Source organism: Rissa tridactyla, chromosome 3 (assembly GCF_028500815.1).
Source record: "Rissa tridactyla isolate bRisTri1 chromosome 3, bRisTri1.patW.cur.20221130, whole genome shotgun sequence".
NCBI classification, from domain to species: Eukaryota; Metazoa; Chordata; class Aves; order Charadriiformes; family Laridae; genus Rissa; species Rissa tridactyla.
In genome coordinates this window covers 9260596-9287785 of record NC_071468.1, presented here as the reverse complement: position 1 = coordinate 9287785, position 27190 = coordinate 9260596, and the positions used below count along the sequence as shown (strand labels likewise).

At 38.7% G+C, this 27190-nt stretch overlaps 1 protein-coding gene across 3 annotated transcripts in view; it reads right to left on the bottom strand.

The window, feature by feature from the left end:
• RALGAPA2 (Ral GTPase activating protein catalytic subunit alpha 2) overlaps positions 1–27190 on the bottom strand; it is a 140549-nt gene that overhangs the window by 94290 nt on the left and 19069 nt on the right. For all 3 annotated transcript variants that reach the window (XR_008465735.1, XR_008465736.1, XM_054197043.1), the window contains exons 4-19: positions 25297–25369; positions 22497–22540; positions 21401–21575; positions 20723–20838; positions 18169–18307; positions 16650–16849; positions 14722–14952; positions 12337–12510; positions 11255–11392; positions 10497–10645; positions 9976–10087; positions 8952–9189; positions 8251–8415; positions 5272–5412; positions 2621–2758; positions 2005–2102 (exon numbers count right to left, since the gene is read on the bottom strand). Coding sequence is in view for 1 of the 3 variants with exons in the window: in XM_054197043.1 (XP_054053018.1) it covers positions 2005–2102; positions 2621–2758; positions 5272–5412; positions 8251–8415; positions 8952–9189; positions 9976–10087; positions 10497–10645; positions 11255–11392; positions 12337–12510; positions 14722–14952; positions 16650–16849; positions 18169–18307; positions 20723–20838; positions 21401–21575; positions 22497–22540; positions 25297–25369 (2331 nt within the window). In the remaining 2 variants the exon portion in view is untranslated. The remainder of the gene's footprint in view (positions 1–2004; positions 2103–2620; positions 2759–5271; positions 5413–8250; positions 8416–8951; positions 9190–9975; positions 10088–10496; positions 10646–11254; positions 11393–12336; positions 12511–14721; positions 14953–16649; positions 16850–18168; positions 18308–20722; positions 20839–21400; positions 21576–22496; positions 22541–25296; positions 25370–27190) is intronic.

The window sequence follows — 27190 nt, the reverse complement described above, 5'->3', positions numbered from 1 at the left end:
CGCAGCTTATTACAGTTTGGGAACTGCATCGTATGTTAGCAAATTTGAGATACACACGCTGTTATAAGAAATTAATTGCAAGTCAGTCACAAGATATTTCCATGAATATTTAAAATGTCCAAATATCTTTAAATATCTTAAGGAAACCCTCATGCTTTCAACCCCAGTCGTTATCCTCCCTTTCTTAAACTCAGTTTTCATACCAACAAGCGGGACTTTTTACTTACGTTTTTACACAGATCTGAGATCATTCAGTGCTTTCAGAAGTATCGATAAATCTTTCGGGAAAAAAAATTAGTGGTCATCTCTTAGGTTGGAGCATTACTCCGTTGCAAAACAACCCACGCGAGGACACCTGACCTTTTGTTTACTACCACCTTCTTTGCCAAATGGATTTATAGCCTACTTGCTGAAAACCCTTCAGACAATTTTCTGTTTCTAGATGATCCTGCCCTGTCCCTAAGTGTTTTTATTTATATCTGCCAGCTCACCTTCAAAATTCACATTTCTTGCAACTTCATGTCATCTATAACAGCAACACTTAATTACTGCCAGAAAGAGAGTATCGTGTTTTCCATTGCCAATATGGAACAAAGAGCCCCAATGCCTTACCCCAGGAGCATATTAGATCTAACTGCTGAAGGAATCGCTACTCTAAAATTCCTCAATCCAGTTAACATTTCTGAAATTCCATGTTGATATTTGCTATTTTTAAATAAATTTCTTGAAGGCATTTCCGATCCACTGGCCATTTAATCCATTCTGAACCACTTAATCCATTCGTTCTTTCTGCATATATCTGAGAAAGCAAATTATTGCCAAAGAGACAATTGCCTTGTAGAAATTATGATTATTTTATCTAACAGCGGAGCTTTTTTCTTTTTCTTTTTTTTTTTTTTTTTAAATCTGGAGAGAATTGACAATTATTCCCAAGAAATACATGTTTGGTTGTGCTGCCTGATAGATGGCAGAGTGGTCTTTCTTTCTTCCCTGGCAAATCTGGCTCTCAGTGATCAGCGATGATGTTTCAGTGGGTTGTGATACGAAGTCAAACTGGTTCACACGGTACATTCACAAGTTATGCAGTGAATATACGGTCAAACCCCAGCTTCCACTCACAAAAAGGGTGGAAGTGCAATACTGGTAACAGCCCAGCAGCGTGTGCTTATGAATATCTTATAACACATGGCATTAAAATAGAATGGGAAGCCAGGTTAATTTTTAATTCCCCCAACTACTGAACTTACTTCTCTCCCTCTCCTCTGCCGCGCAAAGCACACTAGACTTTCCTTCCTTTTTGAGACACTTTGTTATTCCTGACGGGATTACTGAAAGCACTCTGCAGAAAATGTCTCATCTCTCCTTTCCAGAGCTAAATGTTAATGGTACTTTAAGCCTAGACATAGAGGAGAGCCAAGATCCAGAGATGAGATTCAGCTTCAAGTCCTCCATGCTGTGTTGCATTATACTTCCACAAAGCTGATCAGCCTCAGCCCTTTTTATTTTAATACCGTTGATTCAAAAGTTGCATTAAAAATTTACAAAGCTTGCCTGTCCTAATGCTAACTTACACAAACATCTGCAATACATAGCTGGGGATACAAACTGTGCTGAAGGCAGGCATTTTCCCCAGCACTTTCAACCATCAAACATTTACTCCAGTGTACTGTAGCTCTAATAGCCATGAATTACTTATCTTTAAAAAGTTATTAACTTCTTGTTTATATTTAATATAAAAAAAAGCATAAAAGTCTTGTATCAGACTAGCGTAAAACCAATTTTACGTAGAACCGCATGAGCAACTGACAAGATCAGGAGACAGAAAATGATCACACTAAACAGCGTAATGAACAGCTACAGCTCAATTCCACATTCCATACTAGAAATACGATTAACGATTTTTCACACTTTGAGTTCCTACAGTTCCCAAATACTAAAAGGCGGCTTCTTAGAAATAAAACACTATTAGGATCTTATAAATAATCACTGTCTATTTCGCCTTACTTGCTCAGCTTCGTGTTCCTTCTTTGTACATCCCTTATTTTCCTGAACTGATTTGGAGTCTGAAGACGATAAATTATGCGAACTCCCAGCCTTTTTACCTAGAAATTTTAGAAAGTAAACAAGAAATATAGACATTTCTGGGACCAAAGTACAAATTATATGAAAATTTCAGTTACGTTTACATGTATACTTCTTATCTTTATAGCTAAGTGAAGTAATACAACATACTAAAATGGAATACGTGATGTTTTGAAAAATCTGGCATGAGCATAATGTATTGACACGATAGGAACAGAAATAGAACGCTTAGCTATAATACACAAAATTTAAATGCAAGCCAGATTTAAAAAAGTTTAAGTGGTGCATACAAAATGCACGCATTCAAAGGTTTTATTTTTAACTGCCCTGCTTTATAAAAGGTCATGTCCTGCAGAAGTGGCCTGTAACTTCTTAAAAACAGATCTTTCCACAAGATATCAACAACATATTTACTGAGAAAATGAGATAAAAACCAATTTAGAACAGAGCTGGAAACCAAAGTAGCGTTTATGAGGCTGAACAAGTCTCAACCCTTATTCTTCAGAGGTACAGTATCGCTATATTTTATCAAAATTACCTTGAAAAACATCAGATGGAAACTGATCTGTAATATCTGAAGTGCTGCTACTTCGAGTTAGCTGCTGCTCTTGGTCTACAAATAGGCCCGTAGCTTCTGTTCCTGTTGAATTTTCCAGCTGTTGAGATTCTTCAACTTCTGCCGATTTAATTAAAACACAAAATATTTGCAAGATCTCAGAATTATATACACATGTGAAATCCTTACCTAAGAAACCTATACGAAAAAGTGACCCATTCAAACATCTAAAATTCCCAAGTTACAAAGCTAGAATGAAACTCCTAGTTGTAGAAGTTATAATTTAAGTTTTATAAAATATTCTTGGAGCAATTGTAAAGCTTAGAGAGAGAGGTACGAGCAGTGTAAGGGGTAAAAAGTGTGGAATCATAGAATCATAGCACGTGTTGGGTTGGAAGGGACCTTTAAAGGTCATCTAGTCCAAAAGAAAAAGGACAGAAATTCCTCTGGGGGTTTGGGGCGCACAAGGAAGGGTGGGAGGATGTCACATGAACACAGCTCTGTTTTTCGGTGCTAGAGACTCAAACCAGAGCCTGCTCGTTCTGGAAACAGAAAGACTAGAGGAGAGGCAGCAAACCTACAGAGTGCAGAAAAGATGACCGTGCTTACTGACTTTTCCTCCATAAAGAGGAGAAGGGCAGAATAAAAAAGGCGACAATTGAGAGTAAAAAAAAAAAGATCCGAGCTACACATGATTCAGGCTTAGTTTGTGAGGACAAACCGAATCACACGGTTGTTGTTTTTTTTGCTGTAAATGAGAAATAAAAAGAGAGGAGAGAGGGGCATGAAAATTCAAGTGAGGAAGTAAATGGACATACTGGGGAAGGAGCAACAGGAACTCGAGATTAGCTGGCAACACAATGCTTTTAGAAATGCATTTCTCTTGGCACTAAGGGGGGGAAAAAGACAGTAAACACTTGGGATCAAGTATGTTCAGTAGCGGCGCTTTCAGTTATGGCCATGACACTGGTTAATGCCACCTGCCGTACTGAAGCTAACCGCTAACCCTTCCCCCGGAAAGCAAAGAGGAGCCCACACACCCCAACAAAACCCCCAGCAGACTGCTCAAGGTGTTCAATCCGCACAGCCAACGCTATTCTCTCATCATACACATGTAGAAAAACTAACTGTTCTGGTATTGACTGACCTCAGACTATCACTGTTGACTTTAAACACCTTACAGAAATCAGTAACATCAAATAATAAATTCACCATCTAGAACAACTTCAGTGTTACGACTGAAGATAACCTGAAATGAAAAAACACTGAAGATATTTCACAGCATAGGAAATCCCAAAGAGCCACAACGCACCGCATATAAAACTCTTCTTTTCTTGCGACAGCAGCTAACAACTGTGGTTAGGGCTCAAGAGTCAGAAATCCCTCCCAGGAAGTGAAACGTGGGAGGTGACAGAAAGTCATATTTTCAGAGACTTATTAGCTGGAAACAGAAACAAAAGAAAGTCCGCTAACACGATAGCGAAATCTCACTGCTTCCACCGATACATCTTGGCTAGGCGACAGGATGGATGCCCGCCAACGAAGTAGCTCTGTATGCTCGGACCATTACATCTGCTTTTCACATCTGTGTCTGGGTACCAGTACAGAATTCCGTTCAAAAGCTGTATGTTTAGGGTTTGTTTGAGCTTTATTTATGGCAACAGCAAGTTCCACAGGATGAGTATGTATCGAAAGCAGGAAAAAAGTTTACTACACTTTTGAGCAAAAATACACCCACTGCAGTCTAAACAGCCATTAAAATGCCTAAATCTGAATGGCTGCCTTTAGCTTTTGTATTCCTAATCCTTAGTACATTTGGTCTGCACTACATTAAAACTTTAACAACTGCTTGGAACCCTTTAATAGATCAAGTAACTGAAAGGGTAAAACATGAATAAAAGCATTTCTTTATTAAGACTTTAAAATAAATTAATTACTAGGAAATAGAAATCTAATTGCAATTCATGGTAATCTTTAGTAGTAAAATGAACAAAAACTGCACTGCCTGCAGTACTACAAAGATTTTGAGAGAAATCAAACACTATCTGAGAACTAAGAGGCACAGCCAAATCCTTTAGATTTGCTTCTGGAATCAATAATTACAGGACGAATTCTTTAGAAAAAAAAAATACCACATTTGTAAGCACCGATTTGTAACTGAGCGTAACGCGCGTTCAATGAGATCTTCCTCTTAAATCAAGTAGCTCAACCAGCTTCATTTCTTTGACTGCGTGTTTTGCTTGCCCTAGCTCTTGTATTGCTCTTCAGGAATTCAACTAGGTTCTACGGTAGTTTCTTGAAAAGGTATCGCTCTCCTCCTTTTCCATGAAAAGGTTACTTATTTTGACAGCAGAATAACAAAAAAGCACCAGAAGGAGCCACTTTTTGCCACCCTTTGTAACTTTGAAAAAGGACAAGATCTGCTCCCATTAAACTTGCTTGTCTCTTAATGGCTACCAATATTACTTAACACCGTGTTTTGAACGGATCCGAGGCATAGGACACAGAACTAGCACAAAACATCTCATTCCATGCTACTAAAGAACAATCATCTGGACAGAAAGGGAGTAGACAGACAGCAGTTTAAAAATATAAAGAACATTTATATAAAAGATGACTTTAAAGTACAGTACCTGACAGTCTGTGAGAGCAAGAAGTGTAAGAGATACCAGGTAAGAGAGAGCTCACAGTGTGAAGCAGAAGAGGTACACTTTTAGTAGCTGGCAAAGCCTCATAAAGATGAACACAGTTGCTGATAGACTGGCTTCGCTTAGCTTCCAGGAAAAAATAAAGCAATAATTATGTCAGAAAAAAATAATGAAACATTTGGGGTTTTGAATGTCATGACACAATGAAACACAAAGCTTGCGGGAGAAAAAAAAATAAATATAGTTTTACAACATGAAGCCCAGAAATATTTCCTTAAGTTGTAAGTTAATAATGTGCAGCTGTAACTCACACATCGAAAGCGCAATAATCAGTGATTTCTGAATCACAGCAGTTCCACAATGTGGGATATTTCATTTTCTCAGTGTATGATTCCTATCTCCAGGCTAATCCAACTTACCCTTTTTCCTTTTCATTGAAGGATCTGCAGCAGTATATACAGCTCAACAATAAAGAATGGAAAACTTATTCAAATTCCGCTCTACTAGCAATGCTCCCCCGCAAAAACATGGGGAGCATTCCCTCTTACATTCGTTCATCTCTGCTGAATGCAATCCATTCTGATCTGAGAAGTGGGATAATGTGCTTCTTAAAAATCGGCCTAAAGATACAGGCGCCTCTGGTTTTGCTTTTAAAACCAGGCATCCCAGCTCCAGACTGGAGCTGAGAATGCCCTGAGAACCCTGGTCTGATGGGCACCTGACCCCGCTTGGAGGGCAGACTAAGCAGGAGGTTAGACTTGATGAACGTCCTTACACCCTGAATTATCCTGTGGACTCTGCTTTTGGGGCACTGAGCCCCGCTTTCCACATTTCTGAACAGGACGATGAAAGGGACCCAAGTTATGCGGAAGTTTTTGGAGTTCTTAAGTCACCACAAGGGAATGCCTGTCTTACTGAATTTCCCTTCAAAACAGCAACACTTAAATGGGTTCACTGTTTCTTAGAAAAAGAAAGGCCACCAGAAAAACACTTTCCAAGGTGGCTAACACTCTGGAGGCTGACTACCATTATTAAAAAAACTTGGTATTTTATGGATTAATATCCAATTGTCATAAGCTTAGAGTCTCCTTGATGGAAAAACAGAAATTGATCATCAATTGTCTCACATGAAGTAATGCTGAATTGCGTTAAGTCTCTAACGGGAATTTATAAGGGAAAAAACACCTTATTCACTGTCCACTTTCTCGTCTTGTACATTGCAATGTCAATGCTGACACTTAGAAGACGGGGGGAGGAAAGAGGAAGCAGAAATACTCCAGCAGGGCAGCCGGCAAAAGATTTTCTGCTACTGAAGAAATACTCTGTTCTTACTCTTCTAACTCCAGATACAAGCAGCAGATCAAAAGCAAGTCTCACCTGGAGGCAGAAGGTGCTCTGGTTATTTGGATGTGGGCTTGGGTTGGGGTTTTTTTTTGCTGCTTTTAAACGGGGCGGGGGGGGGGAGAATATTAGGGATTTTTAAAAAGCCTCCAGTGGGAGACACTTTTCCCAAAAATGTCCGCTCTGCTAAAGAAAGTCCTCCCATGAACAGCCCTGGCTTAGGGACTGCCAACATTCACCTTAGGGACTGCTACCTTTCCTTCTGAAAGATGACCCCTCCGGAGGCTTAGTAGCTGAGTTTTGTGTTTCTAAATAGCCTTACATTGTAAAATGTATATCCATTTTCTAATATTTGAAATTATTATTTGTTATAACCGCACGTGCAAATGTAAAACTTTTTTGCACCTGCTGATTTGGGAGACAATTGATCATCACAAATTCCATGAAAATAATTCTCTTTTTACATGACCATGAGACACAAGATGAAACTAAGGGCTTTTTACACATGAAGTTCATCCTCCCACCTGACAAGCTACTTGCTCCCTACCCAATAAGCTTTTCTTACTAAAGGTAGAAGTTCCTTTAATTTGAAAGCACACAACCAAGAGAAGTCCTTGCTGGTCAATACTTCCAGATTCTCTCTACTGCTCTGTGAGAAGTCTAGGGCACAAGTGCTGCAGCAGAAGGAAGAAAGAATTCTCCCCTGCAGCGCAAATAGGAACTCCCCGGATTCAAAAATAAAACAGACACAAGAGTGAACTGACTCCATCGCCAAAATGTTTTGTGATTTAAGCTGAAGACTGTGGCTTAGTAATGAAGCCTGTAGCCACAAAAACACACCTTCAAATTCTCCTGGTAAGAAACGCTAATGTGTTACGAATTAAGAAGGAAGCCATGCAGCAAAATACCTCCCTATTCAAAAGCAGGAGACTTTCTAGGGAGAGTTTTAATCCATAGCCCATTGAATCGGAACACAGAAACATGCCACCATGAAATAAAGAGCCCAAATTCAGGCTGATGAAATGCTTGAAAAATCAGGTATCTGTTCAATGCCTCGGGTCTCAGACATTGTCCCATCGTTCCTCACCCCCTGTTCTCCCCTCTCGCGTTTCCTCTTCCCAGAAGTACACGTGAGAGAAAAAAGGAAAAGGAGATGCTATACATATCCCATCATGCTAATAAAAAGGCAAATAAAGCAAGTAAGAAAGGATGAAATTGCTTATTAAATATCTGGGTTACCTTGTGCTCACTGTAAATAGCCAACTGTATGAAAGCTCAGAAGCAACATATATTATCTGACTGATGTTAGCAAATGCTTTCTTGTGAACTGATAAAAATAGGAATGTACTTTACTTCTTTACAAAAGACGTAACTCGCACATGACTAACTTGCAATTAAATGTGATGTATTTAAAAGTGTATATTTAGAATTTTCCAAAGTACTTTGATTCTCTATTCATGGCGGTAGTGGTCAAGACATCCAGACGCAGGTACGCAACGCCTCTGTTCAGGCAATTAATTATTAAGTTGCACAACTTTTGGAAGCAGCCACGATACAAAGGCGGATGTAAAACTTGAGAGTTACTGAGTGTTTGGGAACACAAGCATTAAGTTATGGTCTAACCTGTTGCTCTTTGACGAACAATATTTCTTGCTTTCTCAACTCCCGGGGCTCCAGAAGTCGTAGCACTTCTGAATCTCATTGGCTCCACAATTTCAGGATGACTTTTCCAGCTTAATGAAAAAGATCTTCCCACTACCGCTGTCTTCTGAGGCTCTAAAATGCCACCTTCGAGATAAAGAAAACAAAATTCTATAGCATCGTATGCTTTGGCACGTATTTTTCCTCAAGTACGAATGAACTTATAAGCACTGAGACATGAAGAATATTAACCTTTTAAACAGCATAGATGAATTTTTACTATTATCAAAAAACAATCACTACTTGAACTACGTGCATCAATTCCAAGGTGTCACACAAACGTAGCTAAAATACTGTAATTAATAAAATGCAATAAAAAGACATGGAAAACAACGTTTATGTTGATGACTATACCAGACTAGAGCACAGGAAACCATGCTTCATTTCCACGATGCAAAAAAGACTGATTTTAAGCGCATACTAAAAACTGCTAAATAGCTGTCTTCTCTTGACCCTAATTTCCTCTCCTCCCACAATGAAGGATGAGAATCCAAAGCACTTCATGTTTGATTAAACGGGTTTTTACACTAGATTAAGTAGTATTTAATACTGGATTAAATTAAATTAGTTTTAAACTTCAATATTTAACTTGATACAAAAAGCACTAAAGCACAGAGACTAACCTTTTCCTCTCTGCTTTTTTTCTTTTTGTTCACTGAGCTTATCCAAGGGTAAGTTTGTCATTTCCACCCCGTACACCGTTCTTGCCAGCACCGCTGTTAGGGAGTCCATGATGTTGGCCCATTCGTTTATGAGCTCCTCCCAGTCCGTGAGGGCGGACAGAACGCTAAGCAGATCATCCCACAGCTCCCGAGAAATGTAAACGCTCAGGTTTGCTCTGATCCAAGCCACAATGAGGGTCTGAGAGAAAAGAAACGAGTGACAGCTCGTGCATTTCTGGCAAGCGGGATTCAGCACGCCAACATCAACCCAGGTGTTGATGAAGTCAACACCGACCTGCACATCAGCACTGATTACTCAGGATGCGCAGGTAGTATGCATAGATATTTTTCATCAAAAAAACACTCCCAGAAATTTGTGAGTAAATAATTGTGAAAGTTACTGACTACAGAAATCGGAAAAATTCTGAAACCTACTTTTCAGGTGGTCTGTATGTTCTCTGGTAAACCAAAATAATGTGCTGTGTACAATAATAATAATAATAGAACGAAGAACTGTCTCGTATACCTACGGAACGACTGTAGTGCTTGAGCTATGCCAGAGACACTCAGACCTAGATACTGGAGCTCAGCATGCAAAGTACAATACAATGCATAACTATGTTCACCTCATTCGGCGTGACTCAGTTTTGACGTGCCAGCTGAACTTCTAGGAAAACAGTTACGTCAAGCTTACACTTTAGAGATACTCGCTGGAGACATCCCCCAAAGCGACTGCGTGCCTGCCTGTTCTACCATGGTTTCTAACAGAGCCCAGAAGAACAGATCAAATCAACTGCTTGTTGCACCCGGAATCTGTCTCCCTCTGTTAGGGAACAGTTCACAAAATAATTACTTGTATTACTGCAAAGGAGAATTTTTTCATGTTTTACGAGTAGGTTCAACAGTACTTAACTCAAACTATGGGTAATCATAATGAAAAATCAGCATAAAAACCAACCAACCAAAAACAAATCCAAACACTCACTCGGAAAAGTAATCCCGACATGCTTTGAGCGAACATATCCTTTATTTGGTTTTCTTTTGGCTTCTGCATCACAGCTTCCGTTATTCTAAGCAGTATCTGTAACATCTGCTCCCTGGTTCCAAAACAAAATTGTACTTTTAGTTCACACGTTCTATTAATTGTACTTGTTAATTTTCACATACCAAAAAACCCTCTTAATTCTCCAGTAAGCCTTTACATATCGAGAATGTGATCACGCCTCAGACTTCACAGACCATTTGCAAAATAACATTAGTTGGCTACGGACCGTAAAAACTAGTTTTTCAGAAGGCCAAGTCAGGAATTGAAACACCAGCCGGAACCTTGAAGCCAAACAGTACAATGATGTAGACTCTGCAGAACCTGCAATCTCACAAATCAATCCAGAGGCAAGTGTGACTCATGTAATAAGGTCTACCCCTGATTCCCTACCCAATAATTCTCCCATAAAGTTTAAGTGTTGATAATTATCTCTTAAATGATGCAGACTATATGAAGCTTACCATGTCTTTTTATTCATTGACAGTTCCATTATCATGCGCCTAAAGATACTCAGAACTGCTTTGCAAGCATCAACTTGCTCCTTCAGAAGCACCGGGACTTCAATGCATGGTTCCAGTAAGAAAACGTTCGCAGAGTTTGTCAAGAATACCTTCAAGACAGGCATTTACAGTCAGTTTACACAGTATCGGAAATAAAAAAAAAAGTCAAGACTTAAAATAAAATACTCCTCCTCCTCCAGACAAACCTTTCACTTCTCTTAGAGCAAGTTTCATGTTCCACCTGTCTCTTTATTTTTCTACATCATTCCAGCAAAAAGTCAGGTGGCATTACAGACCCAACAAAGGCCCGCGTGGCACAGTATGGGTTTTGTAGGTACCTCTTCGGTTCAGTCACTCCTCCAGCTACTCATTTCCTGGCATTACATGCTTGAGCAACCACCAATACTTCCAATAAATGAGGTTCAACGAGAGCAAATGTACAGTTCTGATTAATTCCTAGCATCCACAGTAGGGAAAAAAAAAAAAAAAAAAACACACAAAAAAAGCCCCTTTGTCTTAAAATAGATGTCTGGCTCTAATCCATGGTCACGTGGTTTAATCTTAATTTTTAAAGAGTTATAAATTAAGTCCAAATCAAATCTTACAAAACCCATCAACTGCTGGTAGTTTTCCTTGATCTCAGAGACTATATTATAATTTGTAGTGTAAGTCACGTGATTACGTAAATTAGAGCCTCGCAACCTTTCTATACATCACACCTGTAATGCAGCTTGAGCACCAGCTTTAACATTTTTGTCCTCATCTTCTAATATGCATCCTCTGTTAACAGCACTGGTAAAGGAGTACGTTCTTCCCCAGCTGGATGAGCGCTTATGTCCTGAATGGTCAGAGGAAAGCTTTCAAAAACACGTTTCAGTTAGTGACAGAGCAGAAAGGAATACGTCCATATTTATTCATAATCCTTTAAAGCGTCAAAAGCAAAAACCAGGAAACCGTCATATCCTACATTCATTTCAGAAGGAATTAACGCCTATTATTTCTTAATCTCTGAGCAGACAGTATGTGGAACTTAAAGGTTCACAAAAAAAATTTTAAGAACTATGTTATTTGAAGTATTTTATGTCACATTGTGTAGTCACTGACTACAGTAATATTTTAAGCCTGGCAAAACTGTAAATCCCTTACAAAAATCATCTGCCAAACCTCGTAATTCTCGCGATGTTTTTACAATTTGAACCTCCTTCTCAGTACAACAAAACTTCTCTTTAAATAGCTTTGAAGAGAAGCTTCTCTTCTTAAAAGCTTCTCTTTAAAATAGCTTCACAGTGTCAATAGTGTCAAAGTCAGCTTTTACTGATGGTTCAATACAGCATATTAAAAAGACGATGCAGTTTGTATCTACACTTCAATTTCCTAGATTAAGGTGTCTGAATACAAATATTTCACCCAGTATATAGAAATTAGTAGATACTTTCAAATTCTTAAGTAACTACCGCCAAAAGGAAATATTCCTACATGCACCAGGCCATCAGACATTGTAAATTTTAACACTGCAGAACGTATTAGTATTTCTTCCATTAAGCTCTTGCTATCCTATTTGTATAGACAGGGAATTATCAACAAATGACACTTTTCAAAATAGCTGCAATCTTTCCCTGCACTCACAAAGGGCTACGGAACACTCAAGATTTATTTAAAGTTCTGGACCTTGAATAAAAGCATTTTTAACTCTGGATTTTCCATGCATTTTTAAAATTGTTAGTCATTTACAAAGCGAGTTTAAAACTTAAATCGTATATTGTAGGCGAACAGAATAAAAGAAGTAAAACTGATATCATACATGTTTACCATCCGTTTGCACTGATGAATCCTCTAAGTTGACAACAGCGTCCTGACTGTCTTCCTTTTTGTCCGGCTCCTCCATGAACACAGGTTTCTCTTGCAATATCCACTTTCGATAGACCTTAACGACTTTTCGCGTTGCTGATACATCAGAAGGCGGCAGTAAAAACGCCTAAATTTAAAAGTTAACTAATTTTACTATATAGGACACAAATGTCCCTGCACAGACAAACACCCCCCCACATAAATAATACGTACCCATAAATAATACAGCTCAAAAAAGAAAGGATACATGATTTTTACTTTTATGCCTGTACTAGAAGGAGTTAGGATTGCTCGACAACCTATGCATATACCTACGTTGTTCACAATTCCATAACTCTGAATTCCAAATGACTTCCATGCCGTATTTGTTCGCACAAAAAGGAAAAGCTTGGTTCTGCTCCTTGCAAGCTCTCTAACTTAATGTGGATTCATCTCACAAGCTGTTACTCGCCACAGAGGTCTGGCAGGTTAAACTTAGGTACTGTGCTACGCTTTCTGGAGAAGATGACTTCATATTGTAGCGGCAGTATATGACGCGAAATGCCATTTCAGCAAGCGTAGGTATAGACAAGGCAGTAAGCTGTGATGAGGGTAACGGTGGCTGGCATTCGATCCCTTCTCCCTACACTTTTGGAAATCAACACCATGAATTTACTTTCAACATGCTACTCAACGTCTGTATTTAGGAATCATCCTGTAAGACTGTCCTCTCCAAAAGCTTACAAAGGCCAGACCTGCTGCGTCCCCACATTTCTGGAAGTCTTAGGAGACTGAAAGGAAAAAACAAAAAACGAACAAAAAAAAAATCACAGAAGACCTTTGCACTGCAGTGAACAGGCACAGAAATCAATGTCTGAAAACATCATCTGGTACAAAAAAAGTGTATTTTGCCAACACAAAAGAAAAATCGATATGCATTACATTATAAAACTACCGAAAGAGATGAAAACACATTTGTCATACTAAAAAAAATAGGCCCTTTCAACTATGAAGAGATTACCTACTCTCTTAACGGGGTCAAAAACTATACCTTTCCTATACCCAGGAACTATACCCTATCCTAAAACTATCACAAATGTATCTTGCTCAGGCTGGGGGAAATCTTTGCATCACATAGTACACTTCCTTGTCTCTTGTCAGCACGAAGTGCAACATCCAACAGCTGACTTCAAGAGAATTTGAAGGGTTAGCAAAAGCAAGTTCAACTATGCCATACAGCAAGTACGCGCCATTTCGGAGAACGCCTTCCCACACGCTGTCGACTTATTAAGGACGCAGAAACTGAAAGAGCCAGAAGCCAGCTGCTAGAATATTAAAGAAACAACAGCTCATCAGCGGGATGAATGGGTGCTACACAGAATGCTTTTAGAAAGGCTAAGAACTAGGGTAGGAAAAAAAAAAAAAAAAAAAAAAAAAGAGTAGAGGAATTCACAGGGACTAGTGAGATTCCTGCAAGGGAGAGAGAAACACAAAGAGGATCCAAATACCATTATCTGTTCCAATTACTGAACGCTGATCACATTGAATAAAGATAAGCGTACTGCGTCACGTTAGCCTTTGTAGCCTGGAAGGGGGTCTAACCTTAACATGCTCCTAACACACACCAGGGGAGGGAAGCAAGCCACAGCCGCTCTTAACACACGCGAAAGTACTCCTGCCTGCCAAAATGCCATCCCTCCCACTGAAAAGCACTTGGTCCAAGGAGCTCCTAAACCCTGCCACACAAGGTACTTCACAGGTGTGCTCCCCCAGCTGCTGGAGAGTGTCTTCCGCACAGTTACGTGACCTGGAACCGCGGCTTCAACCGATTTCTAGCTTGGTGCCAGACAGCAACAACAACGAAATTGGCAGCCCTCCAGTAGGTCCGTGTGCATTTTTAATCAAAAACAATCGAAAAGATGTCAAATTAATGAAAAATACTAGTCACGTTAATGAAAAATAGAAGCAATCAATCTTCAAACAGATATTAAATACTGACCGCAATCACAAGAACCTTACTAATTCAAATAAATTTGCAAGCTAAAAGCTCTTCGTGCACCTTTAAATCACGTCACACTACCAAAACCAAGCAAAGCGGCGCATTCAAATAAGACACGTTGCTGTCTAGCATCAGCAACAAGCTTCAGTTCCTACAAAAATGTCATAATTTTATAGTTAAAACTAGACCTAGGAAGGACTCCAAACTAAAAGGGTGCTGGAGTGATTAGCGTCAAGTTTGATCAGTGACCTGACCAACAGCCTTCGCAGCGTTCTCTCTCATAACCATGATGTTTCCTTTGAAAAAAAAAAAAAAAAAAAAAATATATATAAAAAAAAGTAACTAAACATACACACTTACTTGTCGAAACACCTCATTAACAAAGTTAACATATCCTCGAGTGGATAAGAGGATTCTCTGCACCATCTCATAGACGGTCCGATGCTGCTCTTCGATGCTGCAGAGGCTGGAATTGCTGAGCCTTCTGTCGGACAAGGTGCTGCTGTTAGAATGGTTTCTCTCCTGCTCGCTTGCGTAAGGCATACTGGTTTCCAGCTCTGCGTTTTTATCTTGGTTTACAACACCAACAGTCTACACAGGAGAAAACGCAAGCCTAAGTAAATAACTGAAATAGCGTCCACCAAAAATCTGGAATGCTTACATAGAACTCAAGGTACTAGTGCGTTTGTTTTTTTTTTTTCACACAACACACTGGGATCCCAGCAGTCAGGAGGTGTAATCTTCCACCTACTACTTGATCCAAGAAGGAATTTGGTCTTACACTCTACATGATGAGCACTTCATATGCCCCAGCTCCCAAGCCCAGAACAGCCAACTGACTTGTCTGCTCCGTAAGACAAGAATAAAAAAGGGAGAGGGGCAGCGGTGGGAGTGGAAGTAGGCACAGACACAGCAGGGAGAGGAATCCCCACGTCCCTTCATTTTTGGGAAAAGATCGATCATACCACTATACATGGCTGATATTCTTACACATAATTATTCCTGACAACTCTTTGTCAGGTTTTGTGCTGACACTGCATGTATTTTGCAACATCTCAAACCACGTCTGGCTAAAATGATCCAGCCAGGAGGAGACAGAGAACTAAAAAACTGCTTTTGAGTTACCAGAAAAAGAACCCAAGCTTACACTGACTCAAAGCATCACCCAGACGCAGTTCTGCTTTATGTTCACATGAATAAAGCTGCCCCCTCCGTTTGACCAAGCGAGCGGTAACAGAGCAGCAATAACATCTCTACTGCTTTTCACAATTAACTTTTTGGGTAAGATTCAGCCACTCTAACAAGGCACAGGCTACGGTCAGCAAACGTCAAAACTACTAAGAAGTCAACGTGTGCCAAAAGCTGGCACACAGCTTCAGCTAAGTGATAAATTTTGACGAGTTTCCATTCAGAGGGCAGCAATACTGTTATTCAACTTAAGTATTTATCTGGTGTCAGCTGTCTATAAAATTCAGTGAAAATAAAAAAATCTTTTTCCAGCTGAAGTCTGTTGGAACGGCACAGCAGTTTATACAAAAGGTGGGATTTCCAATGAGAAAGAAAAGATTGATTAAAAAGAAAAGCACTTTCAGTAGGTAAGCTACACTTAGATGGTTTAGGGCTTCAAAATTCTACAGTGAAGAACTCCAAAAACAATTGACCTGAAAATATACAGTTCTAACATAATAGCTAATATACGCTTTTCCACTGAATACAGATTTGACACTGACATACAATTCAAGAGAAGAATGTAAGCTGACCTGGATCCTAAATTTTTAACAGGAAGCCGGAAAGTCTCTTAAAAGCAGCAGCATCTATTTCTATAAAATTCATCGTGAAGTGCCTCATCCCAGAGAAGCCTCAACCGGCAATTTGAAAGTGAAATATTTTTTCTAATATCTCATTGTAAACAGCTGCTAAAATCAAGAGGAAAAACAAAGCAGCCTTTGATGTTGCTGGGAAATGGTCCGTGGTCCAAGTTTGGCAGTTTCCAGCTAAAATTCTGAAAGTTTAAACATAATACTGATGCAGCTAGTAAGAGAAACAGCTATAAGGAAAAAGATTTCTAGTAAATTACTAAAGGGTTTCCCTTGGAGGTTCCCTCCTTCATCAAAGAAAAAATAAAATAAAATAATCAAGTGAATATCACTTGTAATATCAAATAAAACAATCAATGAATCGTTCGCTTAGGGGCAGCATTTCTTTCTTGCTTCAGTTGCCAGTGCACTGCGATCATTTGCAAGGTTAGCAGGTACGTAAGAAAAGAGAGGTAAAACTTTAAAGCACACCTGAATAATTTTAGGGAGCACTTCTCCTCCATTTTTTGTATTCTGAACAGCAGTTAAATATTTCTTTTCAAGAAAGAAGGTAACAAGCCACTTAATAAAAACAACGCGAGCTGCCATATATGGGATTTTCGTGCTGTAGACATTTTCGTTGTTTCGTGTTGCAGTGATGTATACTGGTCTTGGCCTTACATCGGGAATATCTGGTGAGATAAAAAGAGAAGATATAAAGAAAACCTAATCTTAAAAAACTGTAATTGCTTCCAGACTCCGGTTAAATGTATCGAACACGTCACCAACAACATTTTCTCCATACAAAATAGCAGATGCAATGACTGACTGCTTTTATCATATTAATGGTTCTATTCTATCGTAATTTTATTACCCCTAAAGAAACGCAAGAACATAAAAGCATGGATCTTTCCTGAAGGTTGTAATTTGTATCATGCAAAACAAAGGAAAGCAAAAGAGAAGGGCTGCAAAAAGAAGGGCAAAATCTGAAACAAAACAACCACTCCTACTACAGTGTAAGTTAATTCTATAAGTTTCACAGATATTTATTAATAAAGTACAGTGAGAAAGAGAAGATGGCTCTAGAACACTCAATAGTGCAAAGATTAAGAACAAGGATACTTAGCGGATCGGAAAGAGAAGTTAACTCAGGTGCAAAGAGCACCGCACAAGCTGAAATAAAAGAAAGAAAACACATGGGAGGAAGTGGAAGATTGCCAAAGGGAGACAGGTTGGGTCGTAACTCGTTCAGATGCTTGCGTTTAGGGGAAAAAAAAAAAAAAATCACTTGTACACAGCTGATAAACATGGAAGGCCTGGGCTCTACCTGTGAACAACACAGCTGAAATGACACTGCGGTGATTTTCAACACTAAATATGAAACTGCAAAGGACAGGAGTTAAAAGCCAGAGGAGGGATGGGAAGGATAATGAAGAGGCTGCAGTACATCGGATGTGCATCAACACCACCGCTCCTATGGCCTCCAATACATAATGCAGTAGAAAATTCGGAACAATGTGAGTGTTTCTGAAATAACATGCTTTTAATCCTGCAACTGTCGATGTACATCTCCATTTCCCTTCCTTTGCCCCTTCATGCGCATTTTCTGTTCAAGGAAACAAAAAGTGAAGTAAAAGCGACCAAGTTAGCTACTCCCTCACACGTGGGCAGCTTGCTGGTTCTTCAAAAAACCCGTCAGAGAGCATGTTCTGTCTTCATTACATATCACAGTTAAGAGTCCTCGCTGACTCGATATAAATGCTATGCCAGTGGAAACGTCCTTAGAAAAGGAGAGTCAGGTCAGCCCTTATGCAGTGATGAACAGCAGCCGCCTCCTGGACTGTCTCAGAAAATCAAAAGTTGTGCTAGAAAAAAAAAAAAATCAGAACCCGAGACAAAGGAAGAAAAATCCTCAATTCAACAGAACTAGAGTGATATGCCAGCAGGTAACAGGGATGCTACAGAGAACGTTATTTCTTTTTCTACTTAAAGGACAAAATTCACTACTTACCAAGAACAGGTTTGTAGAGGTTGGTTAGCTTTGTAAAAGATGGAAACAAGTGAGGAAGATAGTATTTTCTAAACAAGGTAAAGAGAAACTTAAAACCAGTGTCTTGGTTCTCCTTATTCTTCCACTCTAAGCTTGCAGCCTTTGTTATGGAGTTAAAGAGAAACAAACAAAAAGCTTTAAGTTAATGTGTTATACTGACAGTACTTCCACACTAAATACAAAAGATAAACAATTACACTTTAACAAGAGACATAAAAAATTAGCACCACCCCTAAAAAACTTTACGAGCTGCGGTAGGAATATAAGATATTACCAGGAAGGCTTTAGCGCAGCAAAGAACGCTAGCACGTGCGTGCTGTTCTAACGGAATGAAGCACAAAAAACGTCGTACTGAGGTTTTTAACAAATTTGCTTCTTACCTGTAAATTTAGACAGAGTTACTATAGGCTGCACTTTTTCACAAATATATGTGTCATCAGAAACATACTCAATGCCCACGTTTAACACGGTTGCACACACATAGACAGTAAACAATACTCCTTTGCGAGATTTGACTCAAGGCACAAGTGATTTCCACTGACAAGGAAGGGGCTGACATCTACGTTTGTTTTTAAAGGTACTCCGCTGCTCTTGTGTAGATCAACACCAAAGAGTCAGACGCGGACTTTCAAGCTGTTCTTTACTAACAGTTTTGAACTGCGATTCCTTGGAAGACTGTGCCAAATTTTGAGGGAGTTGCTCTTTCCATATTAAAACACCTTTAATTTGGAATAAGTTGCACATAACCAACATGGGTGTGTTTTCTTTGTTTGTGTAAGAAAATCCAATACAATTTCAAATAAGAAAGGTAAAAGTAGACATCTCTACAACAAAGCACTTTTTCCGCTGATGATTTAAACCTGCTTGGGTTTTAGTCTCTTACATCAGTTCTCTTTTTGTGAAACTCAAGTGAGCACTGAAACCGTTCATCTTTTGACATATGCTTTAAATTCAGGCCCACCTCTTTTTTTTTTTTCCTTTTTCTTTTTTTAAGCAACATCAAAAGACTACAGGATTCTTAATATTTTTTTTTGCAGCAAAAGCTCTTAGGAAAGCCTGTCCAACTGCATATAGCAGATAACAATTTCACTGAATCTATATCCAAGATGACAATTTATTAAGTTAAAGACAAACTGACTTGTTTACATCAGTCACATCAGATTTATTTATTTATTTTCATTTAAACACGTTTGCTTACTTTAATCTGTACTAGAGCTTCTTCCAAATCTCTATAAATTGTGGAACTTGCAACGTCCTACTTTTGCAAAATACATATATAGAGCTTGGAAACAAGACTACTGAGTTTTTTTATATAAAGATACATGTATCTAAAATGTTATGTAAATAAACTGACTCTCATTAAATTCTACTCAGTTGCAGACATAAGTTTTCTGGAAGATCTAGATTTGCTCTGTGTTCTGGCTCTGAGCAATCTTTCTGCATTTGCATCAGATTATTTTAATTTCATCTCTCGTCTGCGGCAAGAAGGGTACTGCCCAACTGTGCTCCCCTTTACCAAGCAAAACAAATAAATGAATGCTGATGAACCAAAATGCAATTGGATTCAGCGTAGTCAGGTTTTTTAGATCCCAAACGCGTAATAAGAGTATAAAAAGAACAGTGAAAATATTTTTTTTTTTTAACTAAAGCATTGTCAGACTCTGATATGTAAAACAAAGAGCGCCATGTAGGAAGTTGATAATTTCATTAATTTCATGCAGCCACTTTTCAAAATGAGGCATTTATTCAAGATGACAAAACCTCTTCCAAATATCATTTTAGTCTTGCTTTTTGATACCAAAAAAAAAAGTAACTCAAAGTATTTCATTATCTTTTATTTTTTTTAATATTGAGTTCTTTAATGTTCATTGTCTATAGTTCCCACTTTATTTAAAATGTTGCTTAATTTGTACTTTTTAAATACGTACATTATCTTAATTTCTTTCCTGTACAGATTAATCTGACCTATTTATAATTAAAATTTTGATGTACATGTTACTTGCATCCTTTTAAAAAAAAAATTAAAAAAATCTCAGAAGCCATCCAGCCTGCTCTAGGTGAACCTCCTTTGGCAGGGGGTTGGACTAGATGATCTCCATAGGTCCCTTCCAGCCCCTGTGATCTTTCCTTTTTCCTCTCTTCCTCCAGTGGTCCTTTACATGTCTTCTCAGCTATGTACGTGTCCAAAGAGAACAAACGGCATCTTTCCTCTATATCAGTTTTCTAAGTGTGACCTCAAGCACATATAACAGTCAGTTATCCTGCAAGTTTGGATAACATTCATGAATTCTTATCACAAGTGTGAAAAACTTCTTATTTTCACCAAAAAATGGTACAAGGAAATACCTTTGGAATTACTTTCCTTTTGAAAACAAGAGTACGAAACTGCAGAAGACTGCTGCTTCCTGGGGAGGGGCAAAACCAGCTCCGTACAGATACAGCGTAGATTAGAATTTCTGCCACAAGTACATTCCTCCAAATATGAATAGTTAAAAAAAAAAAATATCCTCCGCACCTGAATTACCATATATTTTAATAGCAGCTGAAGAAAATAGCAGGTTTGGTCTTCAGCAATTTTCTCTCCAGAGACAGCTGGCAAAAGTGGGGTTATTTCTTCTGGAAAAATCTTAGCTAAAATGAAAAGAACATGTTTTAAACACAGAAAACCTGAAAACAGTTAAATAAAATCTATTTTCTACAAAAAGACTAATTTTGGAAATAATCATTAACGTGCTACTAAGTTGTACAAAGTCAAAGTCCAGTGTTTTGGACTCCAGCAAAGCCCACTGCCTGGGCTTCCCGTGTTTCCTCAAGTCCTACCACAAACCATCAAGGATGGCACCAGCTGCAACTTACTGCAGTTTGATTGCACAAGCAATCGCTGCAGATTAACCAATAAGCTGTAAATCTACACATCTACTTATTTGGCAGTAACGCGTTCATACAGCTGCATCTCAATTACAAAAAAAAAAAAAACAAAACCAACCAAAACCAATAAACGAACAACAGGATCCAATCGTTCTGAACTGGGAATGACAAGCTCAGAAGGCTATATACGGCTGCAACAAATACATCTCTGAATTATAAAGGCAAATACCATCTTCCCCACAAGAAACTCTACAGCTCCACAATGACCTCAGTGGAAGGGGGAGACAATACACACCCATCGTAGAAATACTGTTCATTCACTCACCGTCTGGCGAAACAGGAGGACTAATGAGGTTATCTAGTGTACAGGGACCTCGTGAGGACATAATAGGTGGAAAGCCAGGCACAAGGCACGCAAATATTAATATCTGCTCGTCCGCACAGTTAGTCTGAAGCGCTTGAAGCCAGAGAAGAAACAGTCGGATTCCTTCACATCTTATCTACAAGGGGACGATTTTGTAGAAAAATATATTAAAACAAATTTGTACGTACAGTAACACAGTTAAATAATTAAGAAAAGGCAGGATAACTCCTTTCATCCCAGCTACGCATTTGTCAGTCTTTCCATCGTACCGAGAGTAATCACATTGTTAATTTAATCCCAAGCAGAGAAGGGTGGGAGCAAGCTCTACCCAAGGCGGTGACACTCCAAGCGTTACCACTCCAACTTCAGAGGCCAAAAAAGTCCTGGTTCCACTCCCCCAGTTCCTAGAGCCAAATGCATCTTGGCTCAACCTTAAAAGGGGCTCTGGAAGCCCAACAGCGAGTGTAACGCACAACCAGGGAGCTGCCAATACTTCGTGCCCTACTAAACCTGAAATCTTGGCCCGCAGAGGTCAAAGCCAGCGATCGTCTCCAACGTCATTGGCATCGGAAGATCCTCGTGAAAACTGAGATGCAACAAAACCACCCAAGGTAGCGCATTCAGTAAGTTTCTTAAGTTTATTTACTGTTGGGTTTTTTTTATTACCAAGATACAATTTTAATTTTAGTAACGTATTTAGAGAAAGGAAAGAGAGATTCAGAACTCTTTGGCAAACAAGAAATCAATATGTTTAATACAATATACTTAATGCTAGAGAGATCCAAAAAAATAAAAGTACTAAGCAAAATACATTGATACCTTTCTCCAAGTAACTTTAGGTTATTAAACAAAGGTCATTAGAACAGCAAAACAACTAAAGATGATAATACTAAAATAGTCTAGGATTACAATAGTAAAATTTATGATTAAAAGGTGAATAAGTAAAATTAAAAAGCCTGAAAATCTGAAAAACACTAATATTGGAAAAATGTAAAGCAATATGTTTCATAAGAATTAAAGGAAAAAGCAATACGAATACATTATCAAATAGAAATACCTTGAGAGAATTTCCAGTGTGCAAAAGTTTCTTCAGAATCGACCCTGGATTAGAAAAATTAAATAGGCACGTATCAGATACTAAGGCGGTCACTTTCCATCAGAATGTTTTTTACAAAACACTACAAAAAAGGCTAGTTTAATGCCATTTACTACATGGCTTCTGCACTGGTCTTTTAAGAAAAAGAAAACTATGGAGTGAAAAAACCCCAAAGTGAATCTCATTACAATCGTCATCAGTGTTATAAGATTAAATACAACGTATCTTTACAGTGAGGTACTTTGGTTTTAGTCAGATGACAATTTCTCAAATTATTTTCATTAAAAATAAGATATCCAGGAGAAATTTTAATTTGCTAGATTTGGAGAAATCAAGAAGTCCAACTTGTAGGATTAATACGTTCAAATACACTAATATTGACGATAACAATAGGAAAAAGATGCTAGCAATCTGTGCTACATTTGTATTTATAAAACACAGCTATTCAAATCGTAAAATAATTCGATTCCGGATTTAGAAATAGCAGGCTAACTGCCCTTAACTTCAAATGTCTGACCTAAAAATCAGGGAGAGATTATACATCAAATGCTTAAGTTAAAAAATGTTTTTAATCCAATTCTGATAATAACGACGGGATGTGGCACTCAGCTGTTCCTTCTCCTGGATCTGTGAATTATGTGCATTCCTTAAATGTGATCCTTCCCTTAAGATCTCACCATTTCACAGTATTAAGTGGAAATTATTAACATATATAGCAAATACATATTAATGCACATGAACATTAAGTAAAAAGCAAATCCTAAGGTACAACTGTAAATAATTGCGCCACCAAATTTTGTAGCTCATTTACCGGACGCAGGTAAAAAAAGTTATCAAATATGACTATTCAAGAGAAGCATAAAGAATATGTTAGCTCTAAAACAACTGACTAAAACCAATTTGTTCTGGAATAATTCAGATGAAATGGTAGTAAAGTGGTCAAGCAGATGTCTGCTTTTATTTTTGTCAGTGCTAACTGGAAATGTGACAACAGCCCTTTCCTTGACCTTTAACTTCCACTCATTATTTTTTCTGCAACAGCAAATTCATTGTTCTGATGGAAAACATGGCAGCTGATGAAACAGTGCTAGAAACCAAACCAGACCACAACAAAAAAAAAATACTACTTAGAAGAAATGTGACCTCCCGAAAGCAGCATAAAGTTTACTTCAACAAACAGCAAAACAAAACATTAGGACCACTTTGGTAGCTTTCGGAGGCAGAATTTTCAAAGTAGTGATGAATCAAAGATTTTTAATTCAGAGGAAATTATCAAGTTGAGCTACTTCATTGGATTTCAGGGTGTTTTGACTATCAAAATAAATCTGTTTCACCTTTCAATATTTCTGCACCCATTTGACTCTAGCTTTATTCAATCTGGTCAAATGAGGAGAGGAACAAATTAGGAGACTAAGGGAAAAAAAAAAAAAAAAAAAAAGCAGAGCTTTACTAACTCCGCGACTTTACTCTGCCAGGCTCCTCCTATTCCTTCCCTTGCTCCCGAAGCCAGAGTATGTACAGAGGACATTGTATGTAGGAGCGTGGGGAAAGAACGGACGGTCTCTTCGGTTTGACCAAGTGAATGTCATTCGTCACAGAATGGTAGGGGTTGGAAGGGACCTCTGGAGATAGACCATCTAGTCCAACCCCCCTGCCAGAGCAGGGTCACCTAGAGCAGGGTGCACAGGAACGCCGCCAGGCGGGTTTTGTACCTTGTAGGTACCTAGTGCCTGTCACAGCCAATGTCATATCCTACACATGATGCTTGGCAAATCCTCCATTATATGAGAATTAGAGAAAGGCAGCTGGGGCCAAACTTGCAGAAATACCACGTATTCCAAATTCCACTTATAAAGGCCAGTAAAACTGCGGACCGCTCATTAAAAGAAAAACTGTTCAAAAAGAGCTACTAAAAAGTTCATATTTTCGTCCTTAATCTCTTTCCTTCACTATCCCAGCTCTAAGCCAGAAATTCCTCATTTAATTCCCACAAATAGCGTGACCGCTGAGTGTTTCACAAATATTAATGAACTAAACTGTACAGCGAATACAGGAACATCAGAGAAGAAATTAAGCTCCTGTTCACTGCAGCAGTCCCATGGTTGGCGCGTAGTTTAGCACGGCCCGTGCTCAACTGCCAAACAGCCTCCTATTCACAGCATAAATTTTACAGAATAAATTTCCGAGAAGTGGCAAGAGTCCAATTCAACACAGTACCTATCATAAGGCAAAGGGCAACGTTTAGTACTACAAATTTGTATGGGCATCTCACATGTGATCGCTTGCAAAAGACCATCATAATACAAATTTGCAAGAGTCACATACAGATTCCACAACCCTCCTCAATCTTAATTTTTGGTGTTGGGTCTGTGAATACAAATGGGGAACCGATTAGAAAAAGATGTGTTCGTTTATAAACCCCATCATCTCGATAGCTTCTAGCACGTGAAAGAGAAGAAAGGGAAGAGGACCTAGGTAAATGCAAGAATATTAAAATTCAAAGAGCATTCGTGCAAAATAAAAGTGAAGCAGGCAACCAAAACCACACAATGCAGGGAACACACAGAGCGGATGCAGCAGGTAAAAAGATTTTCCGTATGCTTCGAGAATTTTCAGCTGCAAGTGTCCTATGTAAGTACCGTTTGTATATGGGCAATACTAAGGGACTCTGTGGTTAACAGGACTTGCAGAACCAGGGAAGCGACTACACAAAACATTGATTTTATTTGTACTAGAGTGTTTTTAAACCATTCCTTCTTACCTATACTGCGAAAATGCCATCGATAAAAAATCCTCTCAGGTAGTAGCTGCAATATCTTCTGCAGGAAACAAAACTAAATAGTCAAATTTTCCATAACAAACTGGCTCATTCAGAGGATAGAGAGAAACTAGTGCACGAGACATAAATGAAATGGTAATATATACATAGAGAACACAATCGAAAGAAAATACCTATCATCATAAGGACTCCTGCCCATTTCTTTACTCTCTTGTTATGGAGAAAGATACTTGGAATGGTCCTGAACAAATATCACGACACGGTCATGAACCCCCTTCCCTTTCCCACTAACTTGCAAAACCTTAGTATTCCAGAATATAAACCGACTTCAAATGAAGGAGTTACAGATCTCCACGAAGCTCACTTTGGGTTACGTTTTTCTGAAGTGTCTGGTAATGACTACCACTAGATTGATGCGGTCCAGATTTTGAGCTTCTGTGGCTTAGGTCTGTCTTTTCATCAGCTAATGGGGTCTGAGCTCCCAGCTAAGGCAGAGATGAACAGCGGGTGCAGTTATTTTTACTGGGAGATGATTTACCTGTGTTTTCAGCTGGTGAGCGAAACCGAGCCAAATTACACAAAGCTCGACTAATTTAATTCACAGCACACGCAGTTAATAAAGCGCTTATGTGGAATAATAGGTAGTGGCTTGCCTCCGTAGTTTTGGACTGATCCTAACAGAGGCAGATCAAACAAAGGAAAAGGTTGTGGTCAAACCCATTCCCCCTCAGTTTTGTTACGCTTCAGGGCGCCAACAAAGCAAAGCAATTTAAGCATATGCTTAAGTGCTTTCCTGAATAGAGTCTTATAATCTTAGTCGTAAAGAACATTTGTCGTTATTTGTCAGTTTAGTGGATGGTAATACTATTAAATAATCAGAATAAATCAAAACTCTTTGGGGGTCTTGGGTAAATACGTCTTTTAAAAGTACTTTAACTTAACGGGCTCAAAGACATCTTATTTTTCCCCTTATTTTCTCTTTTTTAAACTATTAGTCGTATAGATTAGGGCTTGGCAAGTAGGTGTATGTATTAGTAGTACAGGACTGCTAACTTACTGCTGCTCAGTCTCCAAAAAAAGTGATAGCACAAACATGGTTTCACATAGATATCACAGAAAAACGTGCCTGGATCTTTTCAGCCATTGAAATATGAAATTAAGAAGATGTATTTAAATGAGAAACTAGTTTTCAACATCTACTTTCGGAAATAAAATTAAACTCCACCATGTTATAAATGGCTAACAGTCAGCCAGAGTTCCTTCTAATTATCAAACAAAAATCACTGGAACAAACTTCTGCACAACAAAGCGCCATTGAGTTTTCAGAAATACTACATGCAGGATGCAAAATGAAGGACAAGTCATTTAAGCAACGGTGACCCATTTGTTGGTCTTTTGCACATAAAAGCTCACAAGAGGAAATACAGCATCACAGCCAAGAAAGCAAGAACTGGCATTTTATGCAATCCTTCAGAGACGGCCAACACATGAATCATTACTGCTGTTAAAAACAGTATGCTCAAGAGATGGAGTAAGACAGACTTTTTTTTTTTTTTTTTTTGAAAACAAAGTGCTTCAGAAATTATATACAACACTCAAAATAGAGTCTTTTTGAATATGGAACATTCCTGTCTCCATGGCAGAAGATGGAAGTAATGAGAAGTTTGTAGACTTAGGGAACTAGACCTCAGGTCACGCAGACAGACTGGTCTTCCTTCACTTCTTTACCATAGCACATGCTCCCCAAATAGTATTTGGCATTTCTAAAAGTTTACCTAGAATAAAAATATAAATCAGGCCCATCCCTTCTATGTTCTTATCGTATTTTGTTTCAGCTCCCCCCCCCAGGACGCCGTGGCAGCAGGGAGAGATGGAG